At 36.7% G+C, this 22,143-nt stretch overlaps 1 protein-coding gene across 1 annotated transcript in view; it reads left to right on the forward strand.

The window, feature by feature from the left end:
- Window positions 1-668: 668 nt before the first annotated feature.
- Window positions 669-22,143, forward strand: part of LOC115217378 (kelch domain-containing protein 2) — a 28,146-nt gene continuing 6,671 nt past the window's right edge. Inside the window, exons 1-10 of the mRNA XM_029787053.2 lie at window positions 669-687; window positions 1,032-1,197; window positions 5,351-5,415; window positions 8,563-8,790; window positions 10,244-10,331; window positions 11,821-11,898; window positions 15,102-15,238; window positions 17,860-17,972; window positions 19,257-19,417; window positions 20,426-20,478. Coding sequence (XP_029642913.1) covers window positions 1,087-1,197; window positions 5,351-5,415; window positions 8,563-8,790; window positions 10,244-10,331; window positions 11,821-11,898; window positions 15,102-15,238; window positions 17,860-17,972; window positions 19,257-19,417; window positions 20,426-20,478 — 1,034 coding nt within the window. The 5' untranslated portion in view covers window positions 669-687; window positions 1,032-1,086. The remainder of the gene's footprint in view (window positions 688-1,031; window positions 1,198-5,350; window positions 5,416-8,562; window positions 8,791-10,243; window positions 10,332-11,820; window positions 11,899-15,101; window positions 15,239-17,859; window positions 17,973-19,256; window positions 19,418-20,425; window positions 20,479-22,143) is intronic.

The following is a 22,143-nucleotide window of genomic DNA, read 5'->3' on the forward strand; positions in this document are numbered from 1 at the left end:
AAACCAGTAGACGTGACTAAATTGCCACGTGAAACTGGATTTCTTGTGATTATTCTTAGTATTACTGTTACTCTTGTTTATATTGCTTGTACTCCCAAGACAGCAAGCTGGCAGTAGCACGCCGGGTAAAATGCTTAACAGCATTTCGTCTGAGTTCAAATGCCACCGAGGTCGATTTTGCTTTTCATCCTTTCGGGTTTGGTAAAATAAGTACCAGTTGAACACGGGGTCGATATAGCCGACTGACTCCCTCCCCCGAAGTTGCTGGCCGTGTGCCAAAATTTGAAACCAATTTCACTCGTTCTCTTGCCATTTATATTGTTTGATCCCGTTGTTTAACAGCTACTCGTTCTTGTTTAACCTCCTCTAGTCAGCTCTGATCTAAACACGCCACTTATGATCGAAGAAATACCAATCATGACCTTCCCTCATTTTTATTTCTAGGGGCAGTATACGTTGAACAACTATAATTCAATATGTATGTTTTTAAGGTAGTAAGTAGTAGTGAAAAATTTAGCTGCTGTTTCTAGTCGACCACGTAGAACTGTCACATTTGCAGTTAGAGTAAATCTTTGCATTTATCTACTTACACACAATCACAGTTACACGTCTACGAAAAATTGTAGCTCTACAACTTCGAATATATGATTTACAATATATAAACACACACCACGCATCCATTTCCAAGTAAGTTTATCTTACATATATATGTGTGTGTGTGTATATATAAGACACATAGACAGCGATAAACCTTCATAAATATATATATATATATATGCTGGGTTATCGCTGTCTATGAGTCTTGACGAAACAGCTCTGTCATATTTACAACTTACAGCCTTGTGTCTCTCACCTCCTCTTTCATTTCTTTTATCCTCTCACTCTCACTCAGTCTATATTTCATCCTTTCTTTCTCACCTCTTCTCTCTCCACCTCTCTCTATCATTCTTACACCTCTGTCTGTATCTCCTTCCACCTCTCTCTATTTCTCCCTCCCTCATTCTCTCACCTTCTCTATTTCTCCTATTTAGACATGAACAGTCACCTTCATTGTGCATTTCTCCATCTTCAACTCTCTCATCCCTAATGAATCCCCCTAAAACTGGCAAATTTCAGGAGATTTCCGCCCGTGCTGGTCATCTGGTTGCTTGCTTTGGCAATTTTATGTGTGTCTGGGGTGGCTACGAAGTCAGCGAGGTAAGACTGCTTCCATTAATTACATTTGTAGCTACCTTCATTAATCACTCTTGTAAATATTAACAACAATATTTAAACCTCCCAACTGACAATCTTCCTCCCACATTGCTTTAGGTTTTAAGGAATTGATGTCAGAAAACATAAACACGCACTTAACACATGTTTGTGCAGCAGTTAAGATGTCCATGCCTTTCTCAACATTTTCATTATACACATGCTCACACCCTCACAAGTGTGTATATATATATACATACATACACGTATGTATATCTGTGTGTAATATATAGAGAAGGAAGTATTCTTTCACATATATATAGATTTGTGTATTAAGGCTACCGTCGGTTTCATGTTAAGAAAAAATATCTTAATAACTTAATTTTTCAAACCAATCACACGAAGGAATGGTGTACGACATATATATATATATATATATATATATATATATATAGCAAAAACTGTCCGATGAACGGCAACGGGAAACTCAGAGTAACAGGTTTTGTTGAATTTTCTGCTGCTTTAAATAAAGCATATTACTCTACCACTGGTATTTGAGTACTCTTTTTTCCACCTTGTTTCACATTTATGTGTTTACTCCGGTATATATGTATATATGTATATATATATATAATATATATATATATATATATATATATATATATATTGTGTGTGTGTGTGTAGTAAACATGTCGAGTCGGTACGTAAACAACGACTTTCCACATAAAACAGAAAGGATTAACGAAGAAATGACATGCTGGAATCTTTGAATGTCTACCAATATTCTAAAGTATTGTGGTTACTGTTTATAAAATACATCATAAACAAGACTGCACTTTAGACCAAAAGCCAGTACGAGTTTCTTTTCATGATATTTACCGCAGTATAGTTTGAGTGGGGATAAATATTCTCTGTAATTAAGTCAGTTTATTTAGTCTTAAAAATCACTGGCTTCTTTATTGGCTCATAAAGTATTAATTTATACAAATGTCTACAAACTGTTGTAGATGGACTGTTTTATGTTTATAAAATAAACCATAGGAAAAAAAAAAGATAATGAACTCTAATTAATCTTTAAAGTCATTTATACAAAATGATGATTTATTTATCAATTAAGGGAAGAATATAGCTTGTGTTTAAGGATTTTGGACTGGAGGTCGTTGTTTACGTACACAAACGACAAACCAGATGGCTTCAGTCTTGCTACCGAGTAGGTGGCCGGTCAAAATTTACTCTAAATTACAGAGAACTTGCATACGTGTGTGTGTCATAGATTATAAACTCCGAGTATCGACGGAGTTGTGTTTCTACATGAAGGTATTTTAGATAGGAGTCTTCATCATGTGGATCTTTTCTGTTGGCTGTCACTTTTCAGTATCTTTACTATGGACTCTTTGATGTGTACCTGATGATTGTCAAAAACTAACGAAGGACCATTTACGTAAAGAGTGTCCATACACTATATCTTTAAGATTAAAACACTATATCTGTTTTATCATTAATCGAACCGTGTGTTGCCAAATATTTATGGAAAGCCTTTGTATTATTTCGCAATATAAAAGGCGATTGAAATGAAGGTTAAATTTTTTTGAATAAATATGTATTCTTGTGCCAGTATAGATGAAGAAAAAACAAAGTACATTTCGTTGTTTCCATTTCGAATTTTTTATGACTTCACACAATTTTTCGCAGTTTTCAGTAAGACATTAAAATAGGACATAACCAAACTGTATATCAGCTTCACCTGCCTGTCTTTTTTTTTATCCTTTTCAGGTTCTATTACATTTGTTCTATAAATATATACCACAAATAAATGGATTTGTAGTTAGTTTAATGTGTGTGTAGGTGCGTGTATACATATACAAAGAAATGCACATGCATTGATGTGTATATGTGTATGTATACGAAATACATACACATACGTTTAATATATATTTATGTAATAATAAATCTTGTTATAGAACTAGTCTATTGAATGGCAGTCATAGCAACATGATGTAGAATCCTATCTAAAATACCTTCATTTAGAAACACAACTCCATCGATCTATATGACACACACATGTATGGAATCTTTTGTTTGGCTGTACCTGTGGAAATTTTAAAATTTGGTATATTGATGTAATTTTCCACGCTGAATCTAGGGAGATATTTAACTTTTTCCAGAAAATAATTTAAAAACCGTTACAGAGGTTTAAAGTTTGATCATTTTTACCCAGTGCGAAAACTGGATTTGGAAGTTGTCATTTTGTGCGTGACAGCACGTGTTGTCAACTGTAAACAAATGTAATATTGGATGGACTACATTTTGCTTGTAAGTTTTTGGCTTGGTTTCCACTGCTGGATACCCTTCGTACTACCAACCACTTCACAGAATGTACTGGGTACTGACTCTGCAAAGGTTATCTCCTCAAGGTGCTCACAACCATACACATAGTAGAGTGTACTGGGTGTAATTTATAGTGGCACCTGCACTAGAGGGGTATAAGAGTAAGAAAAAGAGAGATAGTAGGAAGTGGATAAATGGTGAGAGTGAGTGATGGGTGTTGATACCAAATGGTCAGTGGTGGAGAGTATAGATTAGTTGTATGGTGTATATGCAGATCTGATCAGGTTCCTTAGGTACTTAACTCAAAATTGTAAGAGAGCTAGGTTGATAAGGATGAGAGAGGTGTCATGGCATCCCTAGTTACACTAGTTATATGGTGATCTAAAGAGATTTATCATTCATCATATCAGTCGTATAGTTCTTATTTCTTTATTGCCCACAAGGGACTACACACAGAGGGGACAAACAGATTAAGTTGATTATATCGACCCCAGTGCATAACTGGTACTTAATTTATCAACCCTGAAAGGATGAAAGGCAAAGTCGACCTTGGCAGAATTTGAAATCAGAACATAGCAGCAGACGAAATACTGCTAAGTATTTCGCCTGGCGTGCTAACGCTTCTGCCAGCTCACCGCCTTTATCAGTCGTATAGTTCTGTAAAGATGTGAAAGGGGAAACTAATTGAATGGGGGTGAGAGTGATAAAGGCAGGGACAAAAGAGATACAGACGACAGACACTCAGGTGAGTGATAAATGTGCTAGAGTAGTGAGAAGCTATTGACGTACATGTTCATACAAATATAAAGCTATTTTTCGGACTGCCATCCAGGCAACATTCCTAGTGCCCCCACCCTCACTGACCACCACAAAGACCACTTTCTGCATCAAATTCAAAACAACTGTATTTCACAAATAGAACTGAACCTAATTAACCCATTATTTTGTTTTTCTTTACATCCATTGCCCCCACTTTTCTTCGGCACCTGCTGGATCTTTCCACCACCCTCAGAGGAGCAGTACTGCCCACTTTAGGAACCACTGGTATAAATCTATATTTACCTATAAATACATGCTTACATATGTCTATGTGTGTATATGCCCACTTTCCATGCTGGTATGGGTTGAAAGCTCAATCTTAGAGGCCCTGAAAAAATTTACAATCATAGGTGCAGTTCTTTCCCCCACCCCCCCAACTATAATGCTAAAAAAATAAAATTTTTGTCTTTGTATTACCCTGTTCTAAAATTTGTTCTTAATTAATTACTGCTGTAATCTCATTACACCCTTAATTACCTCTGCTTGTCTTATTACATCTTCTATGTTACTGTTGTTTAGCCCAATGTTAATCCTGATAAGAACATACATTTGATCAAATGTAATCCAGCCATGACTGTCCTGCTAACAATCTTTTTAATTTTGGGCAACACTATTCAATGTATTTAAAAAAATTTTTTTTTAAGTAGTAGTGTATAGTGTGTATAACATTTGACTGCTATTCCTGGCAGAAGTCTCTCTTTGAGTCTATGATAATTATGTTAGTTCATTCAAGTGCATTAGTCCAATATACTTTCCTATATTTTACCCCCAATTCAAAACATTCATAATTTTGTTCATCTGTCATTTTGAAACTACATGTATGTACACATTTGCAATATTCAAAACATACACCATTATTCATATGCAATCTCTCCTTAACAGTAAATCATCGTATCTGCATCACTTCCCATATGTTCTATAAACAGATTATACAGTTCGGCTACAACTGAACCATATAATCAAAGATTACATTTAAACATTGAAATTACAGTTGAAACATTTGTATTTACAGTATAATAGCGAACAATACTGCAAGTCAAATGAAATATGGATGTATGACACAATCCTAAACAGATGGTATGTATTCTTTTTCTGTGTGTTATTTGTGTTATTATTGTTGTAAATGTTTATTGCTGGACTCTTCTTCACTGACCAGGTTTCTCAGTATGGCAGTGTCAACTAATAATATCCTTCCATTTCAGGTACCAATGCTGCTTCATTTCAAGCAGCTGCATCCTGAAGAAGGAGAATGATTTTACGTGCCATCAAATAGGTCTCTGTTTACTTCAGAAGACTTAGAAAGAATAGCTTTTTTAAGCTGCCATCTCACATTCCTTACTAAGGTTTTCAGCTAAACAGCTAACAACTAGTTTGTGTTTCAATTTTCCTGCATACTATGAGATGCAGACTATATATTTCTGCCACTTTAAAGTTTTTTGGAAGCCTTTAATATCCAATGTTTCCAAGGCCACAAGTTGGCAGAATCATTTGGGTACTGGGTAAATGCTTAGTGGTATTTTATCCAGCCTTACTTTCTGAGCTCAAATTTTGCTGAGGTCAACTTTGCCTTTCATCCTTTTGGGGTCAATAAAATAAATAGCTGTTGAACACTGGAGTCAATATAATCAACTTAACTCTCCCCTGAAATTGCTGGCTTTGTGCCAAAATTTGAAATTAATCTTCAGTATTTCCAGACAATCCTTTCTGCCACGAAGCAAGATAGAGATTATACACAGAAATTCTCCATTGAACTGACACCAGTAACATTGAAGCCACACTATATAGCATCAACTGAGATGGCTCAGATGTATGTGTGTGTTTGACTTGTGTCTTCCCTGTAGTATCCACTACAGCTAGTAATACCATAGTCATACTTGGGCACATAACTGAAGTAGTCATTCAGATATCAGCTGAAGAGAATGTCATCAATCATTCAGAAGAGGAAGGTGTTGCTATCTGCCATTCACATTAGTGTTTTCACTCTTGGAGGAAAACAGGAGAAACCAAACTTAGAGCTACCAAGGGAAGTGAGCAAGGAGGCATACACTTAGAGGAATATCTGAACTCTCTGACCCTGTCTGTGAGGGGAACTGTGCATCAATGAAAGGATTCACAAATGAAGATGGTCATCATTGGACAATATTACATGTATGTCTCTCATAAAATATGTATAATAGTTGTGATGTTAAGGTGTGAAATATTGACATATGATCATAAAACCTTCTTACTGCTTACTCCTTTTTCTTGACTGAACATACAAACAAATGTATCTTACTTCACTGAGAAGGATATTGTTGAATTGAAGAAATAACAAGTTCAGCAACTAGACCATCCTAACTGTGACAACAAGGAGGAATGGATGTAAAATAGTGATATAGTTCTAGAATATGAACTAACAGAAAAAAGTACAGAAAGCTATTATCCCTGCTAGTAACAAAAGACCTCTCTCCTTCAGAGTAAAAGTCAGAGTGTATGATGCTTGTGTACAAACTGCAATGCTGCATGATAGTGAAACATATCCCCTGAATGCAGAGGAGATGCAAAGACTCAAAAGAACTGAATCTAGCATGCTGCACTGGATGTGCAACATCAGTGTGCATGTTCAACAGTGCAATATGCATTAAGAGAAAAATTAGTATAAGAAGATTCAGATGTGGTGCACAGAAGAGAAGATTGCACTGGCAGGGTCATATAATACATATAGATCAGGACAATTGTATAAAAAAGTGCTCATCGTGAAATATGGATGAACTCTGTGGAACAGGGAAACCTAGGAAGAAGTTGGACAAAATAGCCAAAACCAACTTCAGGATGCTGAGCCTCAAAGGACCAAGATTATTAGTGATTTGCTGTGCTCTAAAAGCCCTCGTGGCAAAAGTAAAATCCTAAAAGCATATTGTTTATATCTATGTTCCTACACGCAGTCTATCCCTATTAAGCCTTCCCCATCTTCCTAACTTCCATCCTTCCATCGCTTTTCTAACTAAATCATTACCTACTCAGCTGCTGCAATTGTATGAGAGCAGAACTGTACATATTTCATCCAGTTAACTTCTTGGAATGACTTTCTTTTGTCACCCATCTCTCATTCTCAATATCACCCATTCCTACTTTATTTTCCACTGAACATTCCTTTCATTATCATCATCATTTAGCGTCCATTTTCCATGCTGGCATGGATTCATGGTTTGACTGTAACTGGTAAACCAAGGAGCTGTATCAGGTTCTAGTCTGTGTTGGCTTGGTTTCTACAGCTGGACACCCTTCCTAACACCAGCAACTCCACAGAGTGTACCAAGTGCATTTAACGTGTCACCGGCATGGGTGCCTTTAAGATGTCACCAGCACGGGTGCCTTTAAGATGTCACCTGCACAGCAGCCAGTCCAGAGGCACTGGCAACGACCTCGCCTGAATGTTTTTTCACATGCCACTGGCACAAGTGCCAGTAAGGTGACGCTGGTATCAATCACACTCAAATGGTGATTTTTACGTGCCACCAGCACGAAAGCCAGTCAGCTGCTCTGGCAACGATCACACTCAGATGGTGCTTTTAGTGCTTCACTAGCACAGATGCCAGTCATCGAATTTGATTTCGAATATTGTGTGTGTGTTTGTCTAGATGCAAGTATGTATAACAGATGGCTGGATGGCAGAATTACTAGTTTGCTAGACAAAAATACCTTGAGATGTTTGGTTTCTTTCCTTTATATCCTAAATGCAAATTCTGCTCAGATCTACCTTACCTTTTATTTTATCTGGACCAGTAAAATACATAATGGGGCTATGTAATGAACTATATCCCTAAAGGCAGTGCTTGAGCATTACCACAGTTTAGTGACTAAAACAAGTAAAAACATAAAAGGTGTGTGTGTGTGTGTGCATGCAGCTTTATATAATGCAACTATGCAAAGTATACTAGCCAAAAATTATTTGTAATTTTTTTTTTATGTATGTAAATGTCTTTGATCAACATAGGCTAATATATGTTAATGAGGTTGAATAAATTGAAACATTTTCACAGTTGTATCCCTTTCTCCCCTTTTAAGAGTTACTAGCAATTGTTTACCTTTGTTTAGTTTCGCCCCAGCTCAGAGTGAATTATTACATTAGAGAATGTTTTGCATTCAGTTACTCTACCGCTCAACAATCAGAAAGTCTGTTTTACTGCTAGTTATTCCAAATATTTTCATTTGATTTGATTGTTTTTCTTTTTATTATCTCAGGTACTCTTATGAAACAACGTGTGAAATACCCTTAGCTCGTTCTGGTTCAATTGCTCAACTGATAGATGACAAGTTATACGTTCATGGCGGTCACACTAAACAAGGAAACACTAACTCTATATACTGTTTAAACATTAAAACTATGGAGTGGAAAAAACTACTGTCCAATTATGAAGGGCCGTTACCCAGTCCAAGGGATAAACATTCTTCATGGGTGTACAAAAATAAGTAAGTATGTCTGTGGCTGTGAAATCCATGTAAAAACATGTCTATATTTATATCTTTTTGCTGTGTCTTGTAAATAATCTAGGGAAGGTAATTAAAAAGAAAATGGTTATCAGAATACACAGTTTGTTCTAAACTTGAGTTGTATATAAGGAAAACAATCACTATATTTATACATCTGTCTGGCACTAGTTGCTATGATAGATCGTTAGCTACTACACACATTTTTTTCTCTCCTTGTTTTTTCTGTGTCCCTTTCTGTAGAAGAGCGTAGGCTCGAAATGTAAAAGACTTTTTCTATTCCCGAGCGTTATACTAATACATCTGTTTGTTTTGTACACCACCTGTCTTCGTCTTTTGTTTTTTTCGTAATCTCTCCCTATATATATATATATATGTATATATATATATATATATATATATATATATATATATATCACTAGTATGGTTTTGTGAATCAGACGTTTGCTTCCCAACCTTATGTACCACTATATGTGTTAACTGTATTGTTTGTAAAGTGGTTTGCATTAGAAAGGACATCTTGTAGAAACCACACCGAAACCACACCAAAATGGAGTATAATGCAGTCCTACAACTCGGATTCTGTTGGATTATCCTGTTCATGTTAGCATGGAAAGTGATTGTTAATTGATGATGATGTGTCTATATATATATACATACATAAATAAATGAATTACTATATGCCAGAGAAGCAGTATTAGTTTAAAATAGCTATCTGTGCAACATGTAAATACTGCAGTTAATCTAGCTTTCCATGAGATATCTGCATTAAGTATGGTACACAGACTGCTATTTTAAGCTAATCTATCGCAACATCAGTGATTTTTTTTTTTCAATTAGTTTTCCTATATCAGTGGCAATAGATTTTGTCTTAGCATGTGGTTGCCAATGGATACTTGCTACTGATGGAGCCCCAAAGAGGCAGAAATGAACATTTAGCCATGCCACCAAAACTGCTGGACAATTTTCATCTGTAATCAATATATTTTTGCGTTTTTAACATTGTACATCCACAAGAGATACCTTCTTAGGATGAATATTACACTTAATATGGATTTTCATGATGTCTCTACATTAAGTATGATATATATATATATATATATATATATATATAAATACACAAACACACACACACACACATACATATATGTGTGTGTATGTGATGATTGTAAATAAGCATCATCATACAAGCAATGTTGTTTCCAGTTTTCCATGAAAAACATGGAATATATTAACTTACTTGGCAACAGGAAGGGCATCTGGCTATAGAAAAATCTGCCTCAACGAATTCTGTCTGGCCTGAGTAAGCATAGAAACGTGTGAGTTACACAATGATGATAATGATGTGTGTGTGAACATGCACAGATAATTATGTGTTTTATGAGCTGAATGTATGTCCTTAGTACTGTAATTTTTATGTCCAATTTGATTGTAGGCTTTATTGTTTTGGAGGGCACGGTCCTGACATAACTGACTTCTTATGTGACAGTGGTGAATATGTTGAAGACGTCAGCAGTGATATGGTTTGTATCTAGCTTTTACTCTTCTTATGTTCTCACATAACACATTTTAATATTTCAATTGGTTTTAGAGAATTCTTCATAGACTTTTGTAATGCTCCAGCATGACTTCCAACTAAAGAACCACACAATAGTATGTTTTTTTATCAGATTAGTTTCAAGAAAGTGCTGTTCCCATGGCTTTTGCAGGCCCTCTGGAACAGGTGAGATTAACATGGTTAAAATTTGTCTTGAGCAGTTGCAGACAAAAGAGAAGGAAAAAAACATTCAGGATGGGAAATACAAAGATCTGACATCCCAAAGGAAAAGGGTTCTGTTTAGTGATTAGAATGTGTTTAGTAGAGTTGGTTTGGGCTGGAACTAAGATGAGTGATGAGATGAGAGGAGAGGTGAGTGAATTGGGAATATCTGAGTAGAGAACACACAAGACCAGCTAGTTTTGAGATGCAGAGGCCACTATAGTAATAATGGAAAACAGAGAGGAGGCATGTATGTAATCCACCATGTATCATCATTTACATAACTGCATATCCACCATGGGTCATTATTATGTGAGCAGGGACATTGACAATATATTAAGAAGTCTCTAAAACTTTGTAGATTCCAACCTACAAAGGTACTTGCTTCTGGTCTCTTAATTTGCTAAAAATAGCATCCAACTGCTAAAAGCAATAGTTGGGTCAAGATAAAGATCCAGTTTTATGTTCTTGGAGGACTCCACCTTGTCTGTTTCTGTTGTAGGTGAGAATGTCAAAGATGTTGATCGCTTCACTTATCTTGGCAGTGAGATTCATAGCAGCATTAGGAATAGTGTGTGTATATAACTTTGATAAGTTTCGGCCAGTATAGGCCCAGGCCATGTCTAACTAATATATTAATGATAATATATATAAAAGGAGATAACTCCAATAACATCATCTAATGTAAATTTTTCTAAAATAAAAGGCAATACAATTAGGAATGGATCTTGCTTTTAGACCCTTTGAAAACACAGACCTTGCACTGGTTATGTAATCACCATACCTTCCTCATGCACATGGTATGATTTTACCTGCGCATCAACCTCCTTTACTCTCACTATCCCATTCTGCCATACCTGAATTCCTATACACACCTCACCCTGATCCCATTGCAGTGTAATGGATACACTCCTATACATGCATGCACCCCACACCATTTTGCTTTCCAGCTCCCACCACAGAACCCCTAACCTGCTGTGTTTCAACCCTCACTCCAAACACATTTTCTCATTTCCTCTCCTCTTTAATTTTCTTCTCTATCTTCTGATGAAAGACTAAGATTCTAAATTTCAAGACTTTCTTTTTAAGTGTTAAATTAATACATTTGTTAAAACTTGTCCCACTTATATTGTCTTCTTTCTTTTCATGTCCATTGCCTTTCTCACACACACACATATGCATGTTATGTATCTGTCTGTACGTGCAACGCATAAGTACCTATATATTTGCTATATTTCTTTATTTTTCAACAGTCTTACCCTCGTGGCTGGAACAACCAACTCCTGATATTTGACTGTGACCTACATCGTTGGTCAAATCCAAAATGCACTGTAAGTATATATATATTGCCATATTTCATTACATAACAGTTACCTCTGATGAGCACAGGGTTACATAATCGGACTGTTACCTAATACTCTGTTGAAACCCTAGTGCAAAACCGATTGGTAAGATCGGCCGTGATGGATATATAATACTTCGATTAATATATACATTTATATTTTTTACACATTTCCTAATATTTTAAATTTCTACTACATTACTCCCTGTGGGGTTTTATCTCTTGGCTAGCTTTTCATTTGTATGACTTAGTTTAGTATTACTTCTGAGCAAAACATGAATGTGACATCTTTTCAGCTCACCCCTAGAGCTTTAGTCCTTTAGCATTCAGATTGATTAACAAAGACTCTTTCCCTAACAAATGCGCTGTCTTTTAGACTATTTTATATTTACTACAATAGCTTCTACTCTCTGAACTAGCTCCCACCTCACTCAAAGAACCCATCTGGCACACTTGTTTCTCTGCTCTAGATACCCCTGTATCTCATATTATTGACCCTCGCAGATCCCACACTAATCACTTTTTATTTGCCCAGTCTTTACCTTAATGAATGTCAATACTCTGTAATTTCTGCACTTCCACCCAGTTTTACCTGCAGTTGTTTATGTTGAACATAAACTGCATCAGTCTCTCCATACTCAGAGAAAAAAAAATCATAAGAGCTGGCCCTTGCCCTTGATTAAACCCTTAAAGACATGTAAATTACTATCATTTTTATGTCTGTTTTTCCACACTTTCACCAGTTTTTCCTTGTCTTCCTCTCCCACAGGTCACTTTCATTTGAACCCTTGGTACTTCTTTACCCTGTGATCCCCCTCCATACACATCACATGTCCACACTACTTTTCATTTTATACTCAGTTTTTCCCTCAGATCATTTGTGCTCTCTTGTTCATGTACTCTAACATTACACATCCAGCAGGGCATGCTTGCCTCATTTTCTGCACATCCAGTACATTCAGTGTTCCTGTTTCATTACCATACAAAATAATACTTCATACATAAACATCATACAATCCAATCTTAACTCAGATAGAATCCCTTTGTTACCAGCCAAAGTAAAAGCTCCCTTGATTTTTTTCCCATCCTAATCTTATTTTGGCTATTCTGTTTTCAAATTACTTATCTCCATTATTGGTCATCTTGACAAAAGAAGCTTTCAATTACTTCTATGAAACCTCCCATGTTCTTATTGCCAGCTGTTTTGTGTATCTTCCTTGTCATTCTGCCAATGGTCTTAGCTGCACCTTTTGTGCACCCATAATTTACATTATGCACACTATATAGAATTCCTACTAACATATTGGCCACTTCCCAGTCAAGTTCTGTTTTCTTGCTAATCAAAATTTTTTGATCTTTGCTAGGTATACTTCGAGGCCTCTCAATTCTAGGTTTACTAACTTGTTTTTTAAATTTGTTTTGAAAACCTTCAACATTTTCAGCCTTAAGAATTAAGTCATTGGAACACAAAGACAGCTATAAAAGCAGGTAGTAATTTTACTTTGTACTTATTCTTAGTGCAAGTTTTGAAGAGTGCAGTTCGATTTTAACAGTTATTTTTTCAAAGCTATAATGGAAGTGACAAAGGAATATATTTGGCATATTTTGCTTTATGAGTTCAATAAAGGCAACAACGCAATGGAAAGTGCGAGGAGTGTTAATGTAGTATATAGGGATCAGAAAATAAGCATAAGCCAGTGTCATCAGTTGTTGCAGAAATTCTGAGCTGGAAACTACAGTCTAGAAGACGAGCCTTGTCCTGGAAGATCTTTAGAGCTCAACAAGGACATCCTGCAAACCCTGGTAGAACAACATCCCATCGTAACTGTTGAACTCGCATAGAAGCTTGGATTTGGTCATTCAACCATTCATTGACACCTGTGTGCCATCAGAAAAGTCTGTAAATTGGGTCAATGGGTTCCCCACAGACTTTCTGAGTCTAATAGCGTGCAGAGAGTGAATGTGTGCTCTTCTTTGCTGTCATGTCTCACAAAGGAACCTTTTTTGGATCAAATAGTGACTGGTGACAAGAAATGGGTTCTCTATAAAATTGTCAAGTGCCAAAGACAGTGGGTAGGGAAAGGAGAAACACTAGCACCCGAGGCTAAAGAAGGTTTTCACCCATGGGATATGAAAGGTTTAGTCCACTTTGAACTTTTAAACCCAAACCAAATGATAACAAAGGAAATCTGCGAGCAGCTTAAGTCAACACTAGAAGTAAAACAAAGGTGAAAGGTGTTCTTCCATCAGCATAATGCTTGGCCACATACAGTGAGGATGACATTTCAAAGGCTTGAGCAGTTTGAATGGGAAATGATGCCTCACCCACCATATTATCATTAGATATTGCCCCATCTGATTATCATTTATTCTGCTGTCTTCAAAACTATTTGAACAGAAAATATATGAATTCTGTAGACAAGGTCAAAATGGCACTGGAGGAATATTTTTCATCATGGACAAGTGAATTTTGGAAGAGGGGCCTTGCGAGTCTACCAGATAGATGGAAGAGCATTGTAGAAAGTGAAGGAGAGTACATTTTAGATTAAAAAAGAACTTTATCTTAACATTGAAAAGTATATAAAAACCACATTATGAGATAACCCAATACACACACACACACGCGCGCACAACTGGGTTCTTCAAATTTCAGTCTATTAAATCCACTCACAAGGGTTTGGTCTGCTGCAGCTATAGTAGTAGAGAGGCTTGCCTGAGGTGACATACAGTGAGACTAAACCTGAAACAATATGATGATTGGGATGTAAACTTAACTGCACAGCCATGTCTATGCCTATATATGCTATATCTCTGTGAATATACAAGCTGCCCCAAAACTCACCCTTCAGCATTCAGATTTCTCTCTCGAATGTAATGCTTATTTATTCAAATTGTTTTGAATTAAGCATGCATTATCCTGTAGCTTTGCGATTTCAATGATGTGATTGTTTATTATCAGAATGACATCACAGGGTAGGTGTGAGAGGCCAATCTGACTGGTTTGGACGTAGAAGCGATTGAATATTTTGGCTGGATATGGCTGGTTTAAATGCTAAAGGGTTACTAAAATTATCCATAAATATTTAGCATTAAGAAATATTTCATTTATAGTCTCTTGTGGGACATCTGATGTGATCCAACTTGTGGATAGAACATTAGTTAATAATGACATTACACTTTTATTTTCTCTAGGGTGAAGTGCCATCCCCTCGAGCAGCTCATGCTTCCACGCGTATCGGTAATAAAACCTATGTATTTGGTGGCCGACATCTCTCTAAACGCATGAATGATTTATATTGCCTTGATTTAGATACACTCCATTGGACCAAGTGAGTTTGTTTCATTTTGTTTTTTGCTTTTCTTTTGTCACTATACTGTTGTACAGTGTTGTCTAACTGTAGATCACTTCTGATTGAGCAAGCATGTGTTATATGATGTTATTTAACCCTAGTTTAGTCCTGATTCAGCAGACCTATAATTGTTGTTGGCATCCTTTTTGTCTCGGGAGACAATGGAGTTGCGCATAAAATAGTCCAGTCCGGCTTTTACATTTCATGTCCTGATACATTTCCTGCTATGGCTGTGTAGTCCTATCCTGGACAAACACTCCCTCTGGCAGGTACCGCAAATGTAGCGAAGACTGTTCCTGGCTGGTTGTAGTGTCATAGTTTCTTGTTGACGTCTTTTCTTGTCTTTCCATTTCTCCTCTCTTTCTCCATCACTCCTTTGTATTCCCTCTGCTGCTGTTGTTGCTGCCATTACTACTGCTGTTACCACTGCCTCTGCTACTGCTGATAGTGATATTGCTGCTGCTACTACAACAACCTATAATTAACCCTTTTGTTACTGCATTTCTGTTGAAATACTCTTTGATTTCAATTAATTTTGAAAACAATGAAGAATTTAGTAAAATAACTTAGTCGTTATTAATCTGGTGTTTGGAACATAAATTAACATGAAATTTTGATGAAAGGTTTTCATTTCAGTAACTTTAAATCTAGAAGTTTGTATCCTAGAACTAGGGCTAGTAGGTATTCCAAGCTTGACCATCCTGTTCTATTCTTTTAATATTTTTATATTTCTTTTTATGAACATAAAATCTCAGTGTGCATTTCCATTAGTACACTTAGAGACACAAGACAGTATGATACAGTTTGAGTGAAATGTAGATGTTATTTCTAGCACATTTTTCAATCATGTAAGAAGCTCACTCATTGATTTATGTTATACTATATTGATGATGATGATGATGCTCGCTCATATAAAGTGAAATTAAGAAGCAATGTTTCAAGTATTATTTTATTGAGAATGGCAAAAGTTGAGTACCTTGAGGTTGGCAGGTTTAGGGTAGAGGAAAGACCAAATGAAGGATGGAAGAAGACAGAAATAGGTGAGAGTTATTGATGTTTAACCCCTGGTCAGTCAGCTCTGATCATGAAGACTTATACTCAGTTATTCCAGTTATGACTATTCTGCCTCTTTGTATATCCATGGCCACATTATCAAGTATGGCTGCTATTTCTAGCAGGTTAAGTTACTGCATAAGAGTTTCCTTCTTGACTCTAATAGTGATTGTAAAAGTACTGTATAACATTCTTTTATAATCTCATCAGGGTGGAGCTGAACTTGAGAAATGAGGTTAGTTTGAAACAAGAAAGAAGCAATGGAGAAAGGATGAAAGGTGTGTTTCTAATGTTTTTGTTGGATGAGAGCATTGGGAAAATGGACATAAAATGTCTGTATAATGTTGTCATGGAGTGGGGCTATCATCTTACTTTATTATTGAGACTTGTTGAAATCTTTTGAAGTCTTTGATATTCAAGACTACTTTGAGTTCCTAATATTAAAGCCATCTGTTCTAATTCTTTTCATATGAATCCACCTTAGACCACCCCTGGTGCTATGAATCAAACTTCCTATTTTAAAGTGATTTAAATTTAAAATCTTCCTTCAACATTTCATATTATGTCCCAAACACCTGCTTAATAATCTTTAATTTGTGTGTCTTTTGACTGCAGCCATCCTTGGGTATTGCCTTGGAATTTTAGTCAAATGTATCGACATGAGTACTTATTTTTTACACTGCCAATCTCTTGTGTCAAACCACTAAGTTACAAGGATGTAAACATACCAGCACCAGTTGTCAAGCAGTGGTGGACAAACACAAAGAAACTAACACACAGAACAGGCTTCTTTCAGTTTCCATCTACCAAATCTACTTACAAGGCTTTGGTCAGCCTGGGACTATAGTAGAAGACATTTGCCCAAGGTGCCATGCAGTGGGACTGAACAAAGAACCATGTGGCTAGGAAGCTAGTTTCTTATTTCCTTGTTGCCCATGAGGGGCTAAACATAGAGGGGACAAACAAGAACATAAAAAGGAATTAAGTCGATTACATTGATGCCAGTGCGTAACTGGTACTTAATTTATCGACCCCGAAAGGGTGAAAGGCAAAGTCGACCTCGGCAGAATTTGAACTCAGAATGTAATGGCAAACAAAATACCGCTAAGCATTTCGCCCAGCGTGCTAACGATTCTGCCAGCTCCATACAGCCACACCTGCACCTAATGTCAAAGATATTTCACTAAATTTCTTATTTTTAAAATTAATTGAAACAGTCAGTGTCTTTCAAAAGAAATATGGTAACAAATGGGTTATGAATGTTGTCTAAATCAAAACCTTATTTCATAATTTTTTATGTGTCTTTTTGTTAGATTCCAAACACCAGTTTAATAATAACAAATTAATTATTTTTAGTAAGTCCTCCAAATTTTTTGTTACATTTTTATAATTAATTGACTTAATAGATGGTAATTTTATAAGAAATATCTTCTTTACAAATTCATAAATTGATGATATTATTTAAAATGTTCAAATCTTATGACATTATTATTATTATTGATGCTGTTGTTGTTCTTGTAATCCTAACTCGTAATATCTCTTGGCAGGCCTCAGATAACAGGTCATGTCCCTTGTGGCAGATCTTGGTGCTCTTTCACAGCTGTTTCTCCCACACGCATTCTTTTGTGCGGAGGTTTTACTCAGGATAATCAACCTTTAGGTAACAACACCCACCTTTTTTTATCTCTAATGATGGCATCATCTGCCTTGATAATGTCTGTGTCTGCCTGATAATATCTGTGTTTGTGCCTGTTTGATAATGTCTGTCATCATCATCATTTAACTCCATTTTCCATGGCATAGGTTGGACAGCTTGACCAGAGCTGGCAAGGACAGTGGTCACACCAGGTTCCATATTTTGTCCTTAATGGAAGAAATAGATGTAACAGTGTATCTGACAAATGACCCAGGTTACCGGGGCATCATTTGTGATAAATGTTCAGTAGGATATCTAGTGAACTGACAGGACACCTGGACTTCAGTTGTGATAGATTTTTAAGATTTTTAGTAGACTGACAGGGAAGCAAGTCTTCATCTGTGATAAACATTGATTATGATTTTAGTCCGGCTGACATAGTACAAGGGCTTTTGTCGTAATAGATATACAAGCGTAAACAATAAGAATACCTATGTAATGGAATTTATGATCTATTTAGCTCACTAGACATTGTTCTGTTACTATGGTAGCCTACTTAGTGCATTGTAGTGATGGTAAGTAGATGCAGAGATAGTAGTGCAGCTAAAGTGTGGAGGGTATAGGGATAGTTCAGAGATCTGTTGCTTCTGTAGAAAATAAAGGCTTCCTTTCTGTGTAAAAAGTAGAACCACATACTAATGAGAGATGGACATTAAATGTATTAACCTACATAAGAGGTAGTGTACGAGAGAGAGGGAGATTGGGTATTAAAAATATAAGCTGAGGTATGCAGGAAGAATGATTGTGTGGGAATGATGCATATAGCTGATAAATGAGTGTGGGCAATGTCTATTTTCTGACATTGAAGGATACCTGTAACTGGAAACCCAAGAATTAGAATTCATGGCTAGAGGTGGGGTTAAATAGATCTGAGGGTTTTGGACCTGAAAAGTTTGTGAGTTAATGCAGGCTTTAAAGGAATGTGATGTGCCGTATCACAGACTACTACACTATACCAGCATAGAAATTATCACTACCACTGTCACCACCATCATCATGATTACGTACTTTATTCTACTGGTTTTCACATGTTGAATCATTGAACTGTGCAACATATATATGCAGAACATAGACATTAATGCAGAGATGCATGGAGACAAACTCATAGATGCTCACATTGTGCGCGTGCGTGCACACACACACACACACACACACACTAACATTAGAATGATAATCACCTTCATCATAATATTTTCTAGGAGTGTTTCTCTCTCTTGCTATCCTGTGCTACTCTTCTTTATTTTTCAGCTGATATCTGGTTATTTGATGTAACTACTTTTAGCTGGATAATCTATGAGATGTCCTTCTCTATACCCCGCCTCTGGCATTCCTGTTGTGTCACTCCAGATGATGACGTCATCATATTTGGAGGTTGTTGTAGTAATATTTTGGATTATACCCAAAAAGCTGTAAGTAATAATAATTTCTTCTACCTTCTTCTGCAATGTCTTGTTGTCCTGGTGATGATGCTGTTGTGTTATGGTCTCAGAAAATTTCAGTTGGCAATACAGTTTCAAATCTTAGTTGGAGATTTACATCATTAACATTCTAAAGTGGGGCTATAATGAATGCCATAACTTCCACTTCTGCACTTATAAATAAAATGAGGTTTCTTCAGGTTCACCTGCCTGCTAAGAATGGCAGCCAAATCTTCCTGAAAAGGGGTCATTGGAAGGCAGTCTGGGGTTCACTATGCCTGAAATGAATAAATGGAATAGTTATGGTTGGAATACCATTTTTGTCATATATCTGCTCAGTTAGGGCATACCTTGGGCTTAGCTTGATGCTGACTGAGTGTTCTTTCAATCTGAATGCCCATTTTTGCTGGTTGAGTGAAATGAAGCCAACATGAAGTAAAGTGCCTTGCCTAAGGATACAATGTTTCCCAGCCTGGGAATCGAACCCATAACTTTGTGATTGAGAGTCCAGTTATCTTCTGGCTTGTAAAGCATTTCAAATGGCATCCAGACATAGAAACTATGCCAAAACATATGTTGGAGTTCAACATAGTCATGTCCTCTGGCTCATTGGATCCTGTCAAATCATCTAGCCCATGCTAGCATGGGTTACAGATGCTAAATGATAATAGAAAGGAAGACACTTGTCCAAGGTGTGAACCTTGAACCACATGGTTTGGAGGCAAACTTCTTAACAAAACAGTCATGCCTATGCCTTGTATTTGTTAATGCAGATTGTTTTCTTCGGATATTTTTGTGGAAAAATGCACCTCATAAGCAATGAAATGATAAGAAACCCTTGATCAGATGTTAGGGCCCTGATATATAGTAAGTAACTGATAAATTGGCTTAGCTGTCCAAAAGACCTGAATATCGTAATTAATTAATCCATTACTCTTCCTTCTTATCTCTATTGTGTGAAATTTTGTATCAGAAAGTATTTGTTTTTCATGTTTTTAGATCCACACAAACGAAGTAATACAATTCCGGATCAAACCAAAGTCTCTTTTGCAGTAAGTTAACTTTTTTTTTTCTACATGGTGGTTACTATCATATCCCACTGTTTTTATAACCATTCCACTGTGTCTTCAGTTATTCTACTTCACATTTGTTAGCCCTGACATTGCCTTTGTTTGTGGTCATTACTTAGGGGAGAAAAGACAACACTAGTGACCATTTTCTGAGGTCTCTAAGACTTAAGGGAAGAAATTACATCCAACCAAAGACCAGAGTGAATGATGACTTTGCTAAAGTCACCCAGTGACCAGGTAATGGTGTGAGGTTAATAGATAAACGCTACCACCCATGAACTAGAATATCTCCAACAAGCTTCCATCTAGTTTTCATCTACCAAATTTCAGTCACAAAGATTTTGCCAACTGAAGACAATACTAGAAGATACTTACCCAATGTGCCACATAATGGGATTGAACTGAAAACCAAGTAGTTGCAAAATAGTGTTCTTAATCACACAACCATGCATGTACCATTGTTTCTACTTGATTGACATGGCACTTGTTGATCTATCATTACTACTTGAAAATTATTAAGTTATCCCAACTTGTTGACCCACGAATCAACTCAACAAGGAAACCTCTGTATGGCTGTGTGACAGCACAAAAATCCCTTAAATCACTCTCTGTGTCATAGAAAAGGGACACTGGATAATGTGGTCCTTAGCTACACTGTGCCTTCAAAAGAGATGGGATAGAATGACACTGGCTATAAGATCTGCTTCATCAAGGTTGACCTGAGGCTAAACAACAACCAATCTACAATTGAAAAAGCACTTCCCCAATTAATTTTGATGGGCTGTGTGGAAAATGATGATGTTAGGAAAGTAATTGTTAGAATAGTTTCATGTTTATGGGTAGTGGCAGGGACCTCTATCTCATCACCCTAGATGTCCATTCTTCTAAAACAAATATTCAATACCTGTGCCACTGTACATGACTTTCAGAAGTAGGAGTATATGAATTTGAATTTTGAATCATAATAAATGCCAAGAGAAATTACTCATGTGCATGCAGGAATGTAAATGGGTGTCAAATGTTGTGAGTGGGGTCATCATCATCATTTAGCATCCATTTTCCATGCTAGCATGGATTAGATGGTTTGACTGGGACTGTTAAGCCAAAGAGCTGCACCAGGCTCCAGTCTGTTTTGGCTTGGTTCCTAGAGCTGGATGCCCTTCATACTACCAACCATTCCAAGAGCATAGAGGGTGCCTTTCATCTATCACTAGCACAGGTGCCTCTCGCACGCCACTGGTACAAGTGCCTCTCATACGTCACCAGCACAGGTGCCTTTTCCATGTCACTGGCACTGGCCACAACTATGATTTCACTTAGCTTGACATGTCTTTTCAAGCACAGAAAATTGCCAAAGGTCTGTATCACTTACCATTGTCTCCATGAGACTCAACAGCCAAAGACCATGCTTCACCACCTCATCCCATGTTTCCCTGGCTCTTCCTCTTCCACAGGTTCTCTCCACAGTTTGAGATCAGCACTTCTTTATGCAGCTGTCCTCATCCATATGCATCACATGACTATACCAGCACAGTCATCTTGCTTGCATACACAATTGAAGCTTCTTATGCCCAATTTTTCTCTCAAGATGCTTAAAATCTGTTATATGTGTACTCTGACATTGCACATCCAGTGAAGCATATTAAC

The sequence above is a fragment of the Octopus sinensis genome, linkage group LG11 (assembly GCF_006345805.1).
Source record: "Octopus sinensis linkage group LG11, ASM634580v1, whole genome shotgun sequence".
Lineage (NCBI taxonomy): Eukaryota > Metazoa > Mollusca > Cephalopoda > Octopoda > Octopodidae > Octopus > Octopus sinensis.